At 47.3% G+C, this 20,877-nt stretch overlaps 9 protein-coding genes and 1 non-coding gene across 10 annotated transcripts; 4 read left to right on the top strand and 6 right to left on the bottom strand.

Annotated features, from left to right (window-relative positions):
- Positions 1 to 15: 15 nt before the first annotated feature.
- Positions 16 to 960, top strand: V1513DRAFT_478907 (uncharacterized protein; the record flags this gene model as incomplete). Its single annotated transcript, XM_066900287.1, has 2 exons — positions 16 to 494; positions 526 to 960. The coding sequence occupies exons 1-2, from the start codon at positions 102 to 104 to the stop codon at positions 958 to 960; spliced, it is 828 nt and encodes a 275-aa protein (XP_066754103.1). The 5' UTR covers positions 16 to 101.
- An 873-nt stretch (positions 961 to 1,833) lies between these two features.
- On the bottom strand, positions 1,834 to 3,287 carry V1513DRAFT_458216 (uncharacterized protein; the record flags this gene model as incomplete). Its single annotated transcript, XM_066899677.1, has 6 exons — positions 1,834 to 1,929; positions 1,977 to 2,443; positions 2,497 to 2,582; positions 2,689 to 2,859; positions 2,904 to 3,142; positions 3,201 to 3,287. The coding sequence occupies 6 exons, from the start codon at positions 3,285 to 3,287 to the stop codon at positions 1,834 to 1,836; spliced, it is 1,146 nt and encodes a 381-aa protein (XP_066754102.1).
- Positions 3,288 to 3,595: 308 nt separating this feature from the next.
- Positions 3,596 to 6,651, bottom strand: V1513DRAFT_443501 (uncharacterized protein). Its single transcript, XM_066897822.1, has 2 exons — positions 5,823 to 6,651; positions 3,596 to 5,763 (listed from the first exon to the last, which is right to left on the bottom strand). The coding sequence occupies exons 1-2, from the start codon at positions 6,181 to 6,183 to the stop codon at positions 3,956 to 3,958; spliced, it is 2,169 nt and encodes a 722-aa protein (XP_066754101.1). The 5' UTR covers positions 6,184 to 6,651; the 3' UTR covers positions 3,596 to 3,955.
- Positions 6,652 to 7,204: 553 nt separating this feature from the next.
- V1513DRAFT_424877 (uncharacterized protein) lies at positions 7,205 to 9,260 on the bottom strand (the record flags this gene model as incomplete). Its single annotated transcript, XM_066896097.1, has 4 exons — positions 7,205 to 7,955; positions 8,005 to 8,117; positions 8,168 to 9,000; positions 9,083 to 9,260. The coding sequence occupies 4 exons, from the start codon at positions 9,258 to 9,260 to the stop codon at positions 7,205 to 7,207; spliced, it is 1,875 nt and encodes a 624-aa protein (XP_066754100.1).
- A 150-nt stretch (positions 9,261 to 9,410) lies between these two features.
- Positions 9,411 to 10,223, top strand: V1513DRAFT_443497 (uncharacterized protein). Its single transcript, XM_066897821.1, has 2 exons — positions 9,411 to 9,894; positions 9,952 to 10,223. Exons 1-2 carry the CDS (start codon positions 9,705 to 9,707, stop codon positions 10,020 to 10,022), a joined length of 261 nt encoding a protein of 86 aa, XP_066754099.1. The 5' UTR covers positions 9,411 to 9,704; the 3' UTR covers positions 10,023 to 10,223.
- V1513DRAFT_443494 (uncharacterized protein) lies at positions 10,171 to 11,718 on the bottom strand. The gene has a single exon (XM_066897820.1). The coding sequence runs from the start codon at positions 11,607 to 11,609 to the stop codon at positions 10,434 to 10,436; it is 1,176 nt and encodes a 391-aa protein (XP_066754098.1). The 5' UTR covers positions 11,610 to 11,718; the 3' UTR covers positions 10,171 to 10,433.
- Positions 11,719 to 11,746: 28 nt separating this feature from the next.
- Positions 11,747 to 13,234, top strand: V1513DRAFT_44701 (uncharacterized protein). The gene has a single exon (XM_066898348.1). It carries the CDS (start codon positions 11,927 to 11,929, stop codon positions 12,968 to 12,970), a length of 1,044 nt encoding a protein of 347 aa, XP_066754097.1. The 5' UTR covers positions 11,747 to 11,926; the 3' UTR covers positions 12,971 to 13,234.
- V1513DRAFT_443492 (uncharacterized protein) lies at positions 12,954 to 15,130 on the bottom strand. The gene has a single exon (XM_066897819.1). The coding sequence runs from the start codon at positions 15,025 to 15,027 to the stop codon at positions 13,177 to 13,179; it is 1,851 nt and encodes a 616-aa protein (XP_066754096.1). The 5' UTR covers positions 15,028 to 15,130; the 3' UTR covers positions 12,954 to 13,176.
- Positions 15,131 to 15,753: 623 nt separating this feature from the next.
- On the bottom strand, positions 15,754 to 15,844 carry V1513DRAFT_t49. The gene has a single exon. It is a non-coding gene; the product is annotated as a tRNA-Lys (tRNA).
- A 523-nt stretch (positions 15,845 to 16,367) lies between these two features.
- V1513DRAFT_443489 (uncharacterized protein) lies at positions 16,368 to 20,559 on the top strand. The gene is made up of 3 exons (XM_066897818.1): positions 16,368 to 16,809; positions 16,918 to 17,033; positions 17,080 to 20,559. The coding sequence occupies exons 1-3, from the start codon at positions 16,488 to 16,490 to the stop codon at positions 20,152 to 20,154; spliced, it is 3,513 nt and encodes a 1,170-aa protein (XP_066754095.1). The 5' UTR covers positions 16,368 to 16,487; the 3' UTR covers positions 20,155 to 20,559.
- The last annotated feature ends 318 nt before the right edge of the window (positions 20,560 to 20,877 follow it).

Below are 20,877 nucleotides of genomic sequence, written 5' to 3'. Positions count from 1 at the left end.
CGCCGAGCTCGGAATCTCAGGTTTCAGAGTATCTGGCATCTTCCCTTTCGGAGTCTCCACAGCCTGACGGCCACCGACCCATTACTCGGTCTCAGGAAACGATGAACCGTTCAGGGTCGGATTCATCAGACTCCGATACTAACCAAGCGTCGTCTGGACGGAAGCGGCCTCTCAATCTGATCACATCGCAGCCGCCGTCTCATCGACGTGCACGCCAAATTGGCGGTCAAAGCGACCGAGGAGGCCAACGCCAACACCACCCAGCAAATTTTTGCACGCAGCGGTGCCTGCTTGGCCTACAGCATGGTGGTATGTTGGATAGCCAGTGCCCTAATGTGGAGCTACACCGACAAGGGCGAGATAGCGACCGACACCTTATTAGCAGCAAGCGCCTGGTACAGCTGCTCAAGCAGCAGCTGGATGAAGACCTAGATCACAATTGCACGCCATTTGGCGCTTGCGGTGCATATGGCGCTCCATTTAAGGTCACTTGCGTTCCATATGGCTACACGGTGCTGGGCAAAGGAACAACATCCGGCTTTGTGGAACGAAGTCTCGCGCGAAGTGGATGTGTACCGTATTCTTCAAAGGGCTCAGGGATCTGCAGTCCCAGTGTTTCTTGGAGCGATTGACCTCAAACAGATCTACTTTCACGAGGCGGGCGATATCCGACACATGCTGCTCATGGCTTGGGGGGGTAAGGATACAACTGAGCTTGAGCACTCCGAGGAACTGTTCCATGAGATCGCGAGATCCAAGAGGGAAATCCGCGCCTTGGGGGTGGTGCATGGAGACTTTCGATACCCGAACGTTTTATGGAATGAGGAACTAGGACGAGCTCTAGTTATCGACTTCCATCGTTCCAAGTTGGCTCCTCGACTGATGGAAAAGCGCAAGTCATTGAAGCAGTCATTGTGCGAGACACAGATTTCGGAGACAAAAAGACTTCATGCTATGTAACTGTAGGCTCTCTGTCGTAAATGGCCATCTCTAACTGTAGGCTCTCTGTCGTAAATGGCTATCTCACTAAAACACGCTCTAGAATGAACCCTGATTGTATACATTAGGCACTAAACGTGCACTGTGTATCTTGCTTTTGCCAATAGAGAGATTTAGCAGCCAGTTGCGTTGCATTACATAACGGAAACTAAACCCTACTTGGACGAAGGCATGGGGGGTCAAGTCCCAATCAGGAAGGCGTGGCGTTGTGCAATATCAGATTTCAATTTTGCTGGTTAGGGTTTTGAAATTATCACCGACAATGCCGGCATCATTTACCCTCCCTGTTTCAATTGTCGAAGTAAACAAACGCGCTACGCGTATGTTGCGGGACAGCATCAACCGACCACTTTTGTTACTCTACTTTCAGACCCATCACAACACACCACCCAAGCGGTAGCATCTTAAAATATACATCAATTGATAGACTTGCCATTAATAGGGCTGGACACGATACGATATCGCCGGGTTTTGCCCATATCGCATATCGCCTAAAATACGATACAGGGTGAGGGTAATCAAACACTAGAAGTGTAAGTAGGGGTCGTAAGCTCCTTTGGACAAGATACCAGATGCTTGCACATGTACCTAGAATTGAAAATGAAGGAAGGACAACTACATATTCCCTCTGCTTTATCCGCGTGATATAGAAGATCGCGTTGAATTATCACGTTATCATCAATTAGGTTTAGGTCCGCACATTTTCGCCATAAATGGACGAAGTCCTAGTTCAGGCTAGGCTTTTGGCGTCCGGCATCAACCTGCCAATACAGATGGAGCCTTGACTTAATTAAACCTGTACAAATGATGTAGCAAAGCGAATCAAGCCTTGGGCTAACCAAATGTGATGTATAATCCTTCTTCAAAATTCTCCAGTGACTTTCCAGGCGCATTGTGTTGCGCGAAAATAGTATTGTGCTCGACCCCGGCCTGCCACACAAAGAGGCGATCTCCCATCGAGACCCTATATTGCCCACGCTGGGTCGATACCAATTGCACCAAAAATATCGAAAGATCTTCGGCTGATTAATTAACATACAGTATTCGAGCATCTCTTTAATGGACGATGCATGAATCCCTTCGTAAGTCTCATAATGAAGACTCTCCGGAGCGCTACCTTTGTCAGCGACCACTTTGGGCAAAATAGGATGTCTAAGAAGATACCGCTTAATCATGGTACGAAGAACATTAGCCTGGTCTGCGGTACACGGTCTTTGGGGGCCTCTTGAAAGTATCCACTCCGTCTCGCCACACAAAAAGTGTAGATACGGAGGGAGAGCTGCCTTTCGTATGGATGTCCGAGCAGTATCAACTGAATCACCACCTCTGCCTTCTGCCTTACCGCTGATATGTTGACTGATTGCACGCAGGCTATGCCAAAGACAGAGGTGGTAATTGTAGCCATCATTGTTTCTTCCAAATGCGAGGCTTGCCGCTGTTACTTCTGATTAGAAATACTAAAGTATGTCAGTGGGAATGGGCATAAACGCTTTATACCTGCAAAGTCCTTGTCAGTGTGGACCCATTTCGGCTTCAACCCCGCATTTCGCAACTCCATGAGCCACGTCGTCAACCGTGATCCCCTTTTGCCGTTTTCTTGAATACCTCAAGGTACGACAAAGGGAGCGACACTAGGTCGTATTCGGTAAGAATCAGTAGAGTTCAAAGCCGTGTTTGTTAGTGCCGAACGTGGCGTCAATGAAAACTTCAGTCATCTTGGCGCGGTTGAACTTCTGACTATCGGTGAAACAAGGCGTTAGAAAGGCCAATGATATCCCAGGCTCTTGAAGACCGTAGAGTAGTTCATAGCCATCCTGCTCGGCCACTAAGAGTTGAGCGGATTTAAAATCATCAACGTCCCTATGCCATTCGCCTTGCGTCAGGGAAAGCCAGAAGTTGTAGACTTGCTTCCCGTGATTATGTGCGCTTCAGGCTTCTCGAAAGACACATTGGTCATTTGGATCAGGTTTCGATAAATTTGGCGTGGCGGACGGTACTTATGTGACTTCATGTAATTTCGGACCTCATCTGTCATGCGAAACATCCTTGATTCTGTATGACCAATGTGCTCGTAGATTACTGTTGCGGACGCGTTGGCCTTTGAAAAGCTTATATGAAACTCGCCGTAGCACTCGAAGTATTCCTTTTGAACTAAAGACATTAGATATCTATTGCGGGTTGGGCAGATAATGACCGCGTACCGGTGTACCGCTGTATGGTCGAGGGATCGCGCTCCGCGGACGAAGCAGGACAACTGAAGCTATACTTCGCTCCGTCAGGTCTTTCATGTGAATGTTGCAAATGGAAGTAATATCCTGAACAAGTCTGGCATGTCCTATCTAAGTCTCTAATCCGCTTAGCTCACCTAGTAGCATATTTCCTGTTTTACCTACACCTGTAATAACCCGGTGTTTGGCTCAATGTGACAGCAGCAGTAAATATTTTAATAGCCCCGTTGCTACTCCCTTTCGGCTGTCTGGTCCATATATTTATAGTTTCAACATACGCCGCACGAAGCTAATGCATCAAACTCCAAAATCAGTTTCGGAACCTCAAAAACTACTCTACTAATTCGTGATGAGTCATATGACAGTAAATGGTATTATGCCGTGATTTATTAAGGAAGATGCGCTGAAAACAGCAATACTACACTGTCGACGTCATGATGCAGTCATGCGTCACTCCAGTGAATCCTTTGGACTTGCAGTAATAATCTACAAGCAAAAGATGGTTTTCTGCTGAGACGCCCGCGAATTTTTTGACTATAAGTATTCCACTGCTACAAGATAACAAGTAAAAGCAAACAAAGCGAAATGAACACAAAAAAATACAAAACAACGAGAGGATAAGAAATACAAGCATCACTAACAAACAAGAGACAAAGCGAACTTTTCAATCCACGCCCCATATCCATTATCTCCCGTCATGCCCTGCCGTCATCATTTCTCCATCACATTTACTCCGACTCCTTATTCTTCAAGTAATCATCGTACACAGCAACAGCCTCCTGGATCTTACCCTTCAATGCGGAGTCATCCTCCAACAAATTCAACAGTTCGGCGTTGTCCATCTCAAGCAACATACCGGTGATCTTACCGGCCAACTGAGGCTGCTCAGCCTCGATCTTAGGGTAGAGTGCCTCGCCAAGAATCTGCTTCTGGATTTCAGGGGTAGCAGCGGCAAGAGATGCCGCAGTGATCTCAGATCCCGTCGGAGCGGCAGCGGGAGCCGCCGGAGTGGTAGCAGCAGGAGCTGCGGTTGGCGCGACACCGTCCTCATCCCTTCGGTGAGGTTGATGGTGTTGTCTGCTTCCACGAGGTCCGTTGGAACGTCCCTGCTGACCCTGGAACTGAGGGTAATTGTTGGCTCGCTGCGGGCCGCGTCCACCCTGCGATGGCTGGGGAGGGACCTGCTGCTGTGGACCGCCTTGCTGTGGAATCTGCTGAGGTGGGACCTGACCTGGAATAGGAACAGGAGGCTGGCCGGGAATATATCCATTATAGGCAATAGGAGGAATGCCGTACATAGGGATTGGCTGACCGTTAGGGCCGGAGATACCTCCCCGCTGCCACTGCTGCTGCGGGGGAACACCCTGGCCTGGCCGAGGTGGCATGCCACCTTGCTGGAGAAGAATCTGCGGATTGGCGCCAGGGAATGGAACACCACGTCCGGCAGGGACGGGAGGAATGAATCCAGCGGGTTGCTGGCCAGCTGCGGGTCCGTAGAATATGGGGTTAGGAAGGTACTGGCCAGGCATACCAGCGGCAGCTGCCTGTTGCTGAAGACGGAGTTGATTGCGCGCCTGGATCTGTTGCTCCAGTTGAGACTTGCGAACATCCTTACGCTGAGCCAGAGCAACGTACAGGGGCTTCCCGTTGAGCATTCTCTGGTTCATTTCAGTAACAGCCTTCGTGGCCTCGTCTGGTGAAGAGAAGCACACGAAGCCGAAACCCTTCGACTTGCCATTCTCATCACGCATAATCTTAGCAGATGTGATGGTTCCGTGTTCGGAGAATTCCTCACGAAGCTTATCATCATCAACGTCATCGTCCAAGTTCTTAATGTACAAATTGACGCCCTGGTATTTGGACATCTTCTCGATGCGAGCAGCTTCGTACTGCTTGCGCAGCTCCTCCTCACGCTCGTGCTTCTTCTGTGCCCGACCAACATACAATTTCTTGCCGTTCAACTCAGACTCGTTAAGTTCTTCCACAGCCTTAGACGCCTCCTGGTGGTCTTCAAAGTTGACGAAGCCGAAACCACGAGACTTGCCCTCATCATCCTTGGCCAGAGACACGGAAGTGATAGGACCGTATTTCTCAAACAAGGCCCTGAACTGCTCATCAGTAACCTCAGAGTCGACATTCTTGACATAAACGTTCGTGTAGTTTGCCTTCATCTCGTCGAACTTAGACTGACGATCCTTCTTGGCGATGTGGTGGCCAACGAAGACCTTCTTGTCGTTAAGAAGCATACCATTGACGTGCTTGATAGCATTGTCAGCAGCCTCGGCGGTCTCATAGTGGACGAAACCATAGCCTCGAGACTGGCCGTACTCATCAACAGCAACTTTGCAGGACAAGATGTTACCGAAAGCAGCGAATGTGTCGTGAAGAGCCTTATTGTCGATGGCGGTGTCGAGATTTTTGATAAACACATTTCCTGCTCCGGTCTTGCGGAGCGAGGGATCACGCTGCGACCACATAATACGGCAAGGACGGCCCTTGATAGAAGTGTAGTTCAATTCCTCCAAAGCTCGCTCACCTACTCATATTAGCGCTTCAAAACAAACTATAGCACCTCAGGTTTGGATTGCAACATACCATCAGCAGCATTATGGAAGTTAACATATGCATATCCGAGCGAACGTCTGGTGACTGCATCTCTGCAGACACGGATAGACGCAACAGATCCAACCTGGTTGAAGAGCTCAAAAAGCATAGCCTCAGTGACGGTAAGCTCAAGCTCGCCGACGTAGAGGGAAGCAGAGTGGGCAGGGCCCGCCGCCGGAGTGGACGAGGGAGTGGCTTCAGTCTCAGTCTTAGTCTCCTCGTTGGATCCATTGGCAGCAGGAATCTCAGTTGCAGAAACCTCAGTGGTCTGCTCAGTAGCAGGCTCAGGTGTAGACTCAACGGCAAGGTTCTTAAAGTCCTCCGTGGCAGCGGCAACGGTAACGTCGGACATTTCAACTGCGGTTGTCGAATTTAATTGAAATAAGATGAATTAGATGTAATAGTCTGCGCAATCAAGTCAGAACGAATTCAATAGACTGTTGCGAGCTGTACGCGCAAGGAATCTATACCTTCTGCAGAGCCGTGTATAATCTGAAGAAGCGAATAAAGATATATCAATGAAATGACAAATCTCTAAACGCTCAAGTCACAACAGAGTAGGGATCTGATAAACTTATATTCCTAAATTCTTGCTGACGCAAAAATTTTCTTATTCGTTGCAAATCTCCCAACTAGAAATATCACCACAATATTAAATAGCCGAACGGATCAATGCGAATCAGACGGCTGGTAACGAAAAACAATAAAAAAAGAACCTATTTTTCTTCTTTTAAAATTTTTTTGAGGATTTTAGAGAAATGAAATGGTGGAGTATAAAGGCGGATGGCGGAATGGACTATGGCAGTACAGAAGAATCAGAACGCAAATGAAAAAATTAACGAGAGGCAAATTTGTGTGTTGGGTACGAGTGGTGCACCAAAGGCTGTAATAATTATAGTTTGAAGTCAATGTATGTTTATGCGCTTACAGCAGATCCGTATCTGCGTTTTTGACTTAACAGAACTGTCGCATTTCAGACGATTTGTACCAAGTACGATTCACACAATTATCTTTGATCCACAGATCGTGTGATATATCTGCTTCCCATAGAGCTTGTGTCGAAACCAATACAGTTTGCCGTTATCATATATGACGAAATCAATACAGTTTGCCGTTCTCATATATGCTGAGGCGAAGTAAGCGCCGCCGCGTACATCCCAACCTTACAGCTGTTGTCACCGGGTCTGACGGCGTACTCTCCATTCGCAACGAGTGAGAAGTTGGCAAAACAAATTCATATGAAGTCCAGACAGTCTGTCTAAGGGCAGTGTAATACCATCGAACTTTATTACTTGCCCTGGAAGTTTGGGCTGTTGCTAGTTCCACAGCCGCCGGATCCTATGGTAGTGATAGTAAAATATGTACAAAACCCACTAACGTGGTGTTCCTGCAGGCGTGGTGTTCTCACTCTGAGCTGCAGTCAATGCTGCTTGCTGTTCCTTGACCAGATCGTGATAAGTTTTCGCTGCAGATTGCAGTGCATCAAGAGTGATTTGAACATATCCTTGCACTCGCTTTTTCTCCTGCGCCAGCGTAGCCGGATCCTGAGATGCATTCGAGCTCACATGCCGATCAAGTACAGCTTCCAATCGCGTTTTGCTCTTCTCGACAGACGTGACAAGTAGTGGTAAAGCTGAAACAGCGCGTGACGGCTCCCCTGACAAGAGCGCTGACCAGAAGTGGTGGAGGAATTCTATGGCAGTAGTATGGGACAATTTCATATCTCGCAGCGTCACTGCGTCACTTGGTGGCGTATCCGAATCGCCACCGTTATGCCGATTCTCTTCAGTACGCCTTCGCGAGTTAATAAGCTTGAACACCTGTGATTGTGCGTGAGATATTGTGGATGAAGACGGAACCGCTGACGACAGCAGTTCATGAATTGATCCAGAGGAGTTTGAAAGAGAGTCAGTCATGGTCTCTAACACTTTAGACGCTCTTGAGCCATTGACATCAGTTGCTGCTGCGTCGACATCCTTCCCGGCAGATGACGAATACAAGAAATCAGTACTCCGATGCAGATGCAGTTCAACATGAGAAATCTCCGTTACAGGCTCCAGATCTTCAAGCGCCAATTCCCGCTGTTTAAGCTGCTCTTGCTCTTCGAGTGGCTGTTGCGCTTCTCTGACTACTTGTTAGCTATAGAGTTATGATTAATAGAGACTATGCATACCCTTCTACGCTTGCCACTATCTTTTGACTCAATTTGTTCATGGTTCTTATAATGGAGAGTGTGTCCTTATGCGTAGTTTGCCTCATTGTTATATCAGGTCGATTTCCAGCCCTCTGCGTGTTGTAAGCATCTGCAGGCTCATATTCCATTTCAGGATCCTCACCTGACTGTCATCCATCTCATTGGCTTCGACGTCGACAAACCTCATGATCTTCGCATTTTCATTCTCAAGTTCACGTTGCTCAGCCGTCATTCCATCTTCATCAAGATCCAGATATTTGTCCATGACGTTGTCGGGTGTATCATTCAATCCGATTTTTTCCCCCCGTAGCTTGCGACATAACTTCGACAAGAAAAACCTTGACCAGAACGCAGTCTCAACTAACGGAGGAACGTTCTCGTCGTATGCTCGTCGAACAACTGGATATTGTAGGAATATATCTCTAATTTTATCTGAGGACAATGAAACTTTCACTTGCGCTGTACCAGCGCCTCCACCTGTAGCTTCCGACTGTGTTGTGCTCACAGGCTTAACCGTGGCAAGAACATTGTAAGGCCCACGGCGCTGTGCGAGAACTAATGAATGCATTCGCAATAACGGAATCCGGGTTCTCCAAAACTCATCTGGTGGTAGTTGTTGCCCCACAACTACGTCTAAAAACTGTTTCTGAAGATCGCCATTCGATTTTAGGAAACTTATCTGGAGTGTCCGATCTGCAAGCAAATCTGCATCGCTTAGGCCTTTGGTCGGTATTACTATTTTCCTGGTCGGATCAGATTTGGAAGCAGCTCCGGGAGTAGTTGGTGCAGGCGTTAATGAAGCAGACGGCGATTGCGCGGCCGATGATGAAGACGATGCTGCATTCGCAGATGCCAGGACGGCTTTCAATGCCTCTAGGTTCGCTCGCGTCGGTACCTCAAATGTAAACTGTGTATGGGAAGTAGTCGTTATCCGTAATCGAGCTTTCGCATGCGTCGCGGGAGATGCTTGGAGACCTGTAGGACTCATTATTTTCCGAGTCCCCCATTGACCCGATGCGGGTTCTCTACTTAAATCATCAAGCAGAAGTGCACGTACCGGCTATATCATCAAGTCTAATAACAACTGTGCCATTTACTTGCCCATTGCCATTGCCGCCATGGCTATCAATTGGTGCAATTGATGGACTCCATTCGACAATGTTTCGCCCTGATGACACTCTGATTGTACCTTTCTTTCCTGAATACAAAGCTGGCACCGAAAATGGTGCCTGCATGTCTGCTTTATATCAGTCTAGTTTAGGTATAAGATTATTTAGCTGAGTGATGATACCACAATAGTGGGGCGATGTACCAGATGCTCCCCGCTATGCCTCCGCTAAACTTTCTTCGGCGAACACAAATTGATTGACATGACAGCAACGTAGCGAATCTTATACTCGGTTTTACACACTCTCGAGACGGTCTACATTTCTTTATGCTAACACCATAGAAGAATGACTGATGACCACAGGTTAGTCCTTAGTTTTACTTTCGGAGCATCATCTTGTGATCCAAGTCGTCTGTTATTGTTTTCAATTGACTAGATTACCTGACATACCCACAGAGCTTCCAACAACTCCAACTGGCGACGCCGGTCGTCACAGCCGCCTCAGCAGCAACAGCCACAGGGACAAGGACCGAATCAACAGCGGCTAGGCGACAATAATGGATTCGCACCTATGCAACACGTTCCCGTTAGAGGCTTCAACAGTGGCGAGGTCGAGGACTATTTGAATCGAGGCTATGCGAGCGCGCTGGAGCAGGCTAGAAATTCAGACAAGGGCGATCCAAAAATTACGGCTGCTATCTATCAGACGGATCAGAAAGGCTGGAGCACGTCGTCAAAGGGCGCTGCCTGGGGACAGCGAGGTATGATCGTCGTATGATTGTTCGCCGTCGTTCAAGTTCTAATTTTGTGGTTTTTAGGTCACCTTACGGCCAAGGGAAGCGCTGTTTTAAGTGAATTGCGTCGAGGACTACAAAATTTACAGGATTAGATCTATGCATTAGACTTTTCCCGTCACAATCTCGCGAATCATTTGGATGAAACTACATGATCCGTTTAAAGTCAAGAAAAAATTGCAGCTGTATCTGGTGTTCCGGGTCTTTTTTGGAGAAATTATTGTGTTTACGATAATGTTGTACTTGTAGTTAATTACCGAATGATCATTGTCAATGGAATGCCAATTTGCCACTGATTGTCAAGAATCAAACATATTAACGTACACGACGATCAACTATTCAAGCACGACCAATTCTCCTAATACCAAACCCTGCCAAATTAAGTCCAGGTAACCAAACACATTTCTCATACGCCAAGTAATAATCCCTAAACAATATAAAATACACAGCCGCATATGACGACACACACTTAATGCAATATGCAGTCCTCGCCCGTCTCAATTCACCTAGTTTCCATGGCGTTCGAGAACGAGTGCTCGGAGCCGGGATATGTGTTCAGAAATGATCAGGACTGGATCAGGCTCGACGCTATGTCGAGGATTGACATCAAACACGCTTGGAATGGCTTCATAAGGCAGGTCATCTTGCATACGTCCGTAGAACAGTAGCTCGTCCGCGAGTTGGTCGACCTCGTCACGATCCATGCGACTGTACTGTAGCTGACGCTGCCGTCTGAAACGGCTGGCGCATTGCAAAAGTTCTAGGGGACTGAACACATATTCACGACATGGATCAGCCGTTCCCTGTCGCAGAGGAGATTCGGGGCATGTGCTACAACGTCCGTTGCCCGTCATTCCCCTTACCTTTTGGGCTGGAGCGCGGTGCGCGTAGTGGCAATCGTTGCCGAACTGACATGAACGAGTCGCCGCGAAATATTTGCACGGTATATGCTTTAGCGTTGTCAAGTATGCATCAACAATTTCCTGCTTCGTCAACTGCTTTGCGTGCTCACCCGACTTTCGGCTGCTATCCCCGGTCGTCGATCTTGCAGGGCGATGTGACGATGGAACAATGAAGTCTGACGGTCTGCGACAGAGGGGGCAACATTTGTTGAGTCGAACTTCCGTTCGCCGGCGCTCCGCACGCAATGAATGGTCGGCCAAGGTAATATTCCCGCCACGATATTCTGTATAAGTGTCTGCAGTTGAGTTCTCCGACAATGTCCCCAGAAACTCCCTAGTGGCCATGCCGGAGGTGGTTCGCCATTCGCGCATACACGACAAGCAAAACACATGATCACAGTTGAGGAGGAGACCAAATACAGTCGGCACTTCGAGACAAATAGCGCACTTGTCGACATCCTCGTCGTCCTCTGGTTGCTCTTTGCACCGGCCATCGCTCACGATAGACGTGGTAGTAGTCCCAGCCTTTGAGCTGTTTTCTGCCTGAGCATTCACTTCATTGCCTTCGGAAGTCTCAAAAAATTCATCTACTTCGGCTGCTTTCGTAACCAAAGATATCGCTGACGCTGATGCACCCCTCAGAGGATGCACTGACAGCGACTTGCAGCTTTCGTGTTTGAACCAGCAGGAATTCCCCCGCCGACAAACTCCAGATCTAAAGAACTTGCATGGTACTTCGCTAGGGGGCAAATTCACTCGTCTACTCAGTGATTGAGCCATTGTGGGCGACCGATTGCGAGATACTCTTGGTGCCGGCCGGCTTAATTGTGACCATCACCTCATCGTACGCTGGTGTGAGCAAGTACAAGCCCCAATTGTTGGCGTAAATATGGTGGTTTTGGACATAAATTCCGCGTCTGTGCGACAGGGCGGTTGGGAGTTTTAAGTTACTGTTAAGGACTGCGCAAAGCTTTGGGTCATCAGCAAAATTGGGAGTTCAGAGCCAAAAGTTTTTCCAAAATCGCCATTCTTTTCAAGGTGAGAGCAGCTCTGCATTTGATTCGAAACTGCATGGTGAGACAAGACATTCCCTCAGAATGAGCGACTCAGCTACGGATTTGGAAAGAAAAAGTCCAACGGACGAGCTTGTCTCTGGTTTAAGGACGGTGATCTCATCGATCGACGCAACTTCGAAAAGTATTGATAATCTACTACAGTCAAATGAAGTTGTCGGTCTCGGGAAACGCTCTCCCGGAATTTCCTTGCTTGGACTTAAGGCAGATACTATGGCTAGCTATGTACATCATCTTGGATTGAGATCTCTTTTTGCGTTGTCGCAATTAGCAGGCGACAATAACGGCGACGAACAGAAGTCGCAGGATCAAGTGGAGGTCTGCATGGATCCGAAACTTTTGGACAAAGCTATCCGAGAACTACTGGTCACCGACAGAGTTATTCTTGAACGAGGTGTCCGGCCACTGGAAAAGAAGATAGAGTATCAGATCCAGAAAATGTTGCGGGCTATAACACCCACAAAGCAAAGCAAACCGACTGACGAGGGTGCTTTTGACATCGAAAAGTCAGGCGACAACGACGAGAAGTCAGATTCAGAAACGAGAGCTGCTAGCACCGATGGGGACGAAGAGGAAGACGATCTACCGCTTTCCTACAAGCCTCGGCCCAATCTATTGGTGGCTAATACTCCAAGGGAATCAACGATATCAAGTTCATCGACCAAGAAGTACGTTCCACCAAAGATTAATCCTACAAAGCTTCCATCCACAAAGGCCCTGGCAGGTCAAGCAGCTGCAAAGCAGACCAACCGGATGCACCGGAACCAGGCTCTGGAGGAATATCTGGAAGAGACTACATCTACAGCTCCAGAGGCTGCGCCGTCGGTTGGCGCGAACGTTCTGGGTCACGGACGAGGTGGTACTCGGACGCAGCGGGCACAGGCGCAAGAAGAGAAGATTCGCGGATATGAAGAAGCAAATTATGTGCGATTGCAAGATGAAGGGAAGAACAAGCGGAAGAAACCGCGGCAAGATGAATTTATGGGCGAAAACTGGGATCTCAGTACCGGCAATATCTATGGTGCTGTCAAGCGGAAGAAAAAGAGTGTTTGGGATAGAAATAGGTAATCGGCTGATTCACAATTGAATCCTATTGAAGTCATGTATTATACATCACAATAACCAAAAAAGTTTGCATGCACGATACACATGAAGAAAATTAATTTACAATCTGAAAAGAAATGAAACTCAACCTGCAACGATCCATCCTCGTATTCTGTCTACTACGCCGTTTCCAAACTGTATATGTGTGATAATATAACAAAATGCAAATCCTAATCGACTTTCGCCAAACTCAAACTTGTAACGCCTTCTCTTAAATTATTGCTGAATTTCGGCATAGCTCCGCGATGATGTTTCGACTTCTTCAACTTCTTTCTTGCTACCATGACTGGAACACTACTTTTCGTTACCAAGTAATTCGAGAAACTCCCAAGCAAGACGCCTTTCAACGCAGACCGACCACGCGATCCAAGAATGACCATCGTTGGTGAGAGGTAATCGATCACGTCACAAAGAAGGTGCTTTGGCGACTTGCAGTGCATTACCTCCACGACGCACTCGACTTGCAGCCGAGTCTTCTTGAGCAGCTTCACAATTACCGATGTAATTTCTTTTGCAGCAGTGATCCTCTCCTTTTCCAAAGCGGACGCTGCAGCAGACTCATCAGCTGTTGGCGTCGTCGTATCCTCAGGTTCTTCGATTGCAAAAACAGCATACATGAGATTACCATCACGTAGAATCGTACCAATAGTCCACTCGAGAGCATACATAGACTCAGCAGACGAATCTGTAGCAACAATATAGGAACGCTTTTTCAGCATTGGGTCCTTGCTGATTGTCTCATAATCTCCGCGTGTAATTGTCCGCAAAACACGTCCAGCGTCAGAATTGGCCTCAATGTCCGAAACTTTAATGGGCAAGTTGACCGCTTTCTGGATATCAATGGCCTCCTCATTATCTGATGTATATGGGGAATTGAATGAGCTGGTTGCGTCTTCTACAAGGTCGAATGCCGTCTTTGGATGTATGAGATGCCGCTTGTAAGATGCTGCTCCATCAATATGTGACGGTGGCGGCGGTGCAATAAGTGACTGGACACTATACTTCTTGGCGGTAGCGACTGCCTTCCGTTCTTCTTCCATAGCCGCTAACAGGCTTTGTGGCTGCCTAGTGTTGCTCGTCTTTTCCAACTTCGAAACTTGTTCTTCAATATCTGACTCATCCGAGTTCGCGTCATCCTCCTCAGAAGAAGACGACGATTCAATGGCACCTTCATCTTCCTCATCCTTTTCTAGCCGAGAATCTGATGACGGTGACCGCTTCGAAGCCAATGCCGCGAGTTTACCACCAGATTTTAACAACGCAGCATTTGAGAGACGTCGGTACGCATTAGAGAAATCCTCCTCTGGTTGCTGCGGTAGCGATGGTCGCCGTGTAGAAGCGGGTGAACGTGACCGACTGGACGCTGACACAGCTGGCGACATCGGCCCTCCACCCGAGATCTGCGGCGATTGCGTTGGGGAGCCCAGCACAGCTGAGGATTGTGGCTGTGACTGCAACTGGGACATAAACGCTCGAACTGCCTGTTCGTCATCCGCAGATTTGTACCTCCGTAGTGATCCACCGTCAGAATATGACCCAAAAGAAGACGCGCGGTGATGTTGTGCTGCTGCTGAGTTCGGAAGCAACATAGAGGACGAACCGCTTCCCAGTGTCGGATACGGTGGAAGTTCAGGGCCAGCTGATGGCAGCAGCATCGATGAGCTCGGCATAGAACCCGTCGATGGCCGCCGTTGGCGGTCCGAAGACGATGGTGGATTAGATCCTCTAATTAGCTCTGGTACTGATGTACTAGAAAGAAGTAGCTCCTGAGCAGCAGGCGAGAGATTGTGAAAGTTCTTCACGAGCGATGACGGCGTAATCATTCCTCCTGTCAAAGAAGGCCCTCCAACAGATCCTCCACGACCTTCTGATGGTGATCTGGAGTCCCGAGACCTCATCGGCGATGCTGAACGCGAAGTCCTTGCCGGTAATGCCAAAGGCTCGGGAGCCTTCGGCTTCTTAGCATCCAGGAGCTTCAGAATTTCCAAACGCTCCTCTTCCAATGCTGATTCCAATGACATCCTGTCTACTATGTTATGAAATCAATATGTCCTATAGAGTGTCCGCTAAACAGATCGAAGACGCGGTAGTTAGATGCGTACAATTCAATTGAAGTAGCTGAAGCATTGATTGTTGGCGTCATAGCCATGCCCATTTTCATACTTTAACCTCAAACACAAATTAGAAATACGGTATACACCATAAACTTCAAATAATTGCGCCTTATTGTGGGCTAGGGTAATTACTGCTGGCCCGGAGGCACGAATGAAGCCTCATCTGTAACATTGGGTACAAGATACCGAAACTAAAGGTTGGACACAAGTCAAATATTTGCCCATCATGCATGAAATAGTTAGAGCAACTTGGGTCATTACTTTCGGCTAACTTCTATTGTGTATGCAATTAAAAGCGAACCACGCGATTTTTGATCAACACTAATGTGGAGTAATTCAGTCACTGAACATTAACAATTAGAATAGTCACAAAGATATTATGACAATTGAACGATCCCTTATCATCCATCGCCTTACACAGACTGTCTTTTTTCATTTTCTTAAGTATGCTGCTGTCTGAGCGTTCGTATAATGTTGTCGGCTGTCAGATCTATTTTAGCTCCAGTTGCAGGCGTTCCATAAATTGGCATTATTTGCATATCTACTCCGTGTTATTCCTATCTTTTACATATAGAGATGGCCCCCACAAATCACGAAACGTCCATGGTGCTGCCAAAAAATTGGAAAAAAAATCACCCCACGGGGGTCTCGAACCCCCAACCTTGAGATAACTAACGATAGATATCTTAAGAGTCTCACGCTCTGCCAATTGAGCTAGCAGGGTAATCTTGAAGCCACGGAACACGTAGCTGATTTGGCCAGACTGGGAAATCCGGGTTAGGGTCATTGCCATGCGATTATGATCAAACTGAAGGGATCACTAAAATCTCTCTCTCTAATTTCACTGTTAAAAAAAGTTTACAGCTTCGGATCACTTGATTTAGTTCGATCCAGACGTTTCATTGCTCTGTGGTTCGTAAGGGATTCATCACTTCCACATGTCATTAAAAGGACATCATCGATCCTCCACTATGACGATGCGGAATGAACTTTAAACATAGTGTGACTCACATCACCATCATCATCACAATTTATTACTACTTTTGTCGCTACCTAGGCATAATAATGTATAATAATTATGTAGAATATTTCCTTTTTTTCCGTTAGATAGGTAGTATATTTTTATGAGTCGTAGTACCAAATAAGCGAGCGCATGCCAATTGTTCGTAGTATCTATGTACCCACCACAATTTGTGTGACTCGTAAAGTTTGGTGGAGGAGGAAAAAATCTTTTGGAGCACACGACATCATCAGAATTTTTGGGTCCCCCCCAGCGACTCGATTGTCCGACAAATTTTCCGAATAATTCAGCTGTACTTGATCTCGAGACTCGTATCTCAGCAAGTAGAGAACTGAAGAAGTACGAAATGCCGCGGTTAATACTTCTTCGGACACCAGCAACTGCGTGGACCGCTGCCGCTCATCGGGCGATCCCGTTGCCAAACGCGTCTTCGACATTCCCTGCTTCTCGGACTTTTTCTTTTTTGAAATTGGCCCGCAAGTTTTCGTCGGCAACATGTTGCAGAGATTCAGCACCTGCTGTGGAAGTCGCTGGCAAGAGGGGACCTTATCAAGGTGCCTCGACAATCATTCCTAACGCGAGTCCAAATCTCGTTGAAGTGTCTAAGGTGTTGGTTGTTGGTTCCGGTGCCTTGAGCATCGGACAGGCCGGCGAGTTTGATTATTCCGGTATGTGGCAACTGATATTGTGAAAGGACTGAACCTCATGACCGGAGCCCGGCCTGGATCATACTTGAAGAAATGATCATGAACACCGACGCTAATGCCTTTGTACAGGTTCACAAGCCATTAAGGCTCTTCAGGAAGCCTCCAAAAAGTCGATTTTGATCAACCCGAATATTGCAACCAACCAGACTTCTCATGCTTTGGCTGATGAGATTTACTATCTCCCTGTAAGTCATTCTTGAGATATATGATAAAATGGCTAATGGCGTGCAGGTTACCCCGGAATATATTACCTATGTCATTGAACGCGAGCGACCAGATGGAATCCTTTTGACCTTCGGCGGCCAGACTGGATTGAACGTTGGGGTCCAGCTCGACAAGATGGGTGTTTTCGACAGATATGGTGTTAAAGTTCTTGGTACTCCTATTAAGACTCTGGAAACTTCTGAAGATCGTGATTTGTTCGCCAAAGCATTGAAAGAGATCAACATCCCTATTGCCGAGTCAATTGCTGTCTCTACTGTTGATGACGCTCTCGCAGCTGCAGAGAAGGTCGGCTACCCGATAATTGTTCGATCCGCCTATGCCCTGGGTGGTCTCGGTTCTGGATTCGCTAACGACCCAATTGAACTCCGAAATCTGGCATCTCAGAGTTTGAGTCTTTCGCCACAGATCTTGGTTGAGAAGTCACTCAAGGGATGGAAAGAGGTTGAATATGAGGTTGTCCGTGACTCTGCCGGCAATTGTATCACCGTCTGCAACATGGAGAACTTCGATCCTCTTGGAATTCACACTGGTGATTCGATCGTCGTTGCGCCTTCTCAGACTTTGTCCGATGAGGAGTATCACATGCTCCGATCGGCCGCTATTAAAATTATCCGTCACTTGGGAGTCGTCGGTGAATGCAACGTCCAGTACGCCCTTCAACCTGATGGATTGGACTACCGCGTCATTGAAGTCAACGCTCGTCTCTCTCGATCATCTGCTCTTGCATCCAAGGCTACTGGCTACCCACTCGCCTACACTGCTGCCAAGATCGCTCTCGGACACACACTTCCGGATCTGCCTAATCACGTTACCAAAACTACTTCCGCCAACTTTGAACCATCGCTTGATTATATTGTCACTAAGATTCCACGATGGGATCTCTCAAAGTTCCAACATGTTAAACGCGATATCGGCTCGTCCATGAAGTCTGTCGGTGAGGTTATGGCTATTGGTCGTACTTTCGAAGAGTCTATCCAAAAGGCAATTCGTCAAGTCGATCCATCATTCATCGGATTCCAAGGCGCTCAATTCGAAGATCTCGACTCTGCTCTTGCGAACCCAAGTGATCGTCGATGGCTCGCGGTCGGACAGGCTTTGTTGCACGAGAACTACACCGTCGACCGAGTTCACGAGCTCACCAAAATCGACAAGTGGTTTTTGTACAAGCTGATGAATATTGTCAATATGCAAAAGAATCTTGAGAACATTGGTTCGCTCTTCGGTCTGACCAAGGATGTGCTCTTGCGGGCCAAGAAGCTCGGATTCTCAGATAAGCAGATTGCGCTTGCTGTCGGCTCCTCGGAGGACGAAGTTCGTGCGCGCAGAAGGGGCTTTGATATCATGCCGTTCGTCAAGAAGATCGATACTCTCGCTGCTGAGTTCCCTGCTGACACTAACTACCTGTACACTACTTACAACGCAACGCAATCTGACATTACCTTTGATGAACATGGAACCATGGTTCTCGGCTCTGGTGTCTATCGTATTGGTTCGTCTGTCGAGTTCGATTGGTGCGCTGTTAGCACAGCTCGTGCTCTCCGTGACTCTGGCAAGAAGACTATTATGATCAACTATAACCCCGAGACTGTGTCAACTGATTTCGATGAGGTTGACCGGTTGTATTTTGAGGAACTTTCTTACGAGCGAGTTATGGACATTTACGAACTTGAGAATGCCAAGGGTGTTGTTGTCTCTGTCGGTGGCCAACTTCCTCAGAACATTGCGCTCAAGCTTCAGAGTTCTGGTTGCAAGGTTCTCGGTACTGATCCTAAGGATATCGACAAGGCTGAAGACCGTCACAAGTTCTCGTCCACTCTTGATTCGATAGGCGTAGACCAGCCGGCTTGGAAGGAACTTTCGTCTCTCCAGGCTGCCAAGGAATTCGCAGACACGGTCGGGTATCCTGTACTTGTTCGTCCTTCGTACGTCCTGTCTGGTGCCGCGATGTCGGTTATCCGGGGCGAGTCTGAGCTCATTGAGAAGTTGACGCTCGCAACTGAAGTTTCACCTGACCACCCGGTGGTTATTAGCAAGTTCATCGAAGGTGCGCAGGAAATTGATGTTGATGCTGTCGCCTACAATGGGCAGGTTCTCGTCCACGCCATCTCGGAGCACGTCGAAAATGCCGGTATTCACTCTGGTGATGCTACTCTTGTGCTTCCTCCTGAGTCAATTGACAACACCACCATTGCGCGATTGAAGGAGATCACAGACAAGGTTGCGAGCGCCTTTAAGATTTCAGGACCATTTAACATGCAGATCATTAAGGCTAAGAATCCCGAAAGCCCGGACTTACCGGATTTGAAAGTCATCGAATGTAACCTACGCGCCTCCCGATCGTTCCCGTTCGTGTCCAAGGTTCTCGGAGTCAATTTCATTGATGTCGCTGCTAAAGCTCTTCTCGGTAAGGATGTTCCCGAGCCAGTTGACTTGATGGCGATAAAGCGAGGTTATGTTGCTGTCAAAGTTCCTCAGTTCTCGTTCACTCGCTTGGCTGGTGCTGATCCGTTCCTTGGCGTTGAGATGGCGTCCACTGGTGAAGTTGCATGCTTTGGGCGTGATTTGCACGAGGCCTATTGGACTTCTATGCAGGCTACTATGAACTTCAAGCTCCCTGTTCCACCATCCGGGATCCTCTTCGGCGGTGACATTAAAGCCGACCATCTTAGTCAGGTCGCCAAAATCCTTGCGCCAATGGGATACAAGGTCTACGTCGCCTCTAATGCTGTCCGCAAGTATCTTGAAGCCGCACTCTCAGACATCACATTTGAGGGCAAGCCAATCGAGATAACTGTGATTGAATTCCCAAAGACTGATAAGCGGAAACTCCGAGAGGTCTTTCAAAAATACGACATTCGAAGCGTTTTTAACCTCGCCAACGCGCGGGCCGAAAATTTGTTGGACGAGGACTATATTATGAGAAGAAATGCTATTGATTTCGCTATCCCGTTGTTTAACGAGCCGCTGACAGCTGTTTTGTTTGCGGAGTGCTTGAAAGAGAAGCTGCCGAACAAACGGGAGGGTGTTATTCCGGGAGAGGTTTTGCGGTGGAGTGAATGGATCGGCGGTAAGCCGGTTTAAACACAATACATGAGAGTGATAATGAGATTTCACATTCTTCTCGGCGAAATGCTTTTGGTTTCTTTCGACGATAAATAGTCGAACACAAAATTTAATATGGGTATTGGCTGTAGTTGGTTTATGTTGTAGTATTTTTCTGATTATTTGTTCTTTCGAAAAGTCAATTTGTGTGTCATGTTTATTTATATGTAGTTGTTATATACATGTCCCACTCTATGTGTATTAATGTAATATATTGTGCTCTGATTGCATGCATTTAATTTTGGAAACGATCTAGAACAGTTGAAGTCGCTTTACGCGAATCTGTGCGGAATCTACGCTCTCAAGAGCAACACCTTGTGCGCCAAGTGGTCTTGTCCTCTATAATGGAGGCCTTTGCAAACCGTAATGATTATAGAAAATAATTGTATATATATAGATTCTTATTATAGATAAAATGGTGCAACGTCCGCTTCAACCGAAATGCAACAAAGGCAGGAGGAGAAGTTATCTAAAAGTTAACTTACACATAGCGATGAACGTACCTGAGACAAGTTCGAACGTTGATTACCCCTGAACTTTGCGACTTAATAGAAATGTGCTGGAAAAAAGACGTAATCGAAGCGGACCGATTTGTCATCAAAAGCAGATGAAAGCATCGGGATTATGTCTGCAAGTTTATTTAACTGTCCGTGAGTATCAATTTGTTCCATATATCCGAAGAGTAGATTGTTTATTTGCCAC

This window comes from Lipomyces chichibuensis (assembly GCF_038497645.1).
Source record: "Lipomyces chichibuensis strain CBS 12929 unplaced genomic scaffold V1513scaffold_12, whole genome shotgun sequence".
Lineage (NCBI taxonomy): Eukaryota > Fungi > Ascomycota > Lipomycetes > Lipomycetales > Lipomycetaceae > Lipomyces > Lipomyces chichibuensis.
This window is presented reverse-complemented; position numbering and strand designations above follow the sequence as displayed.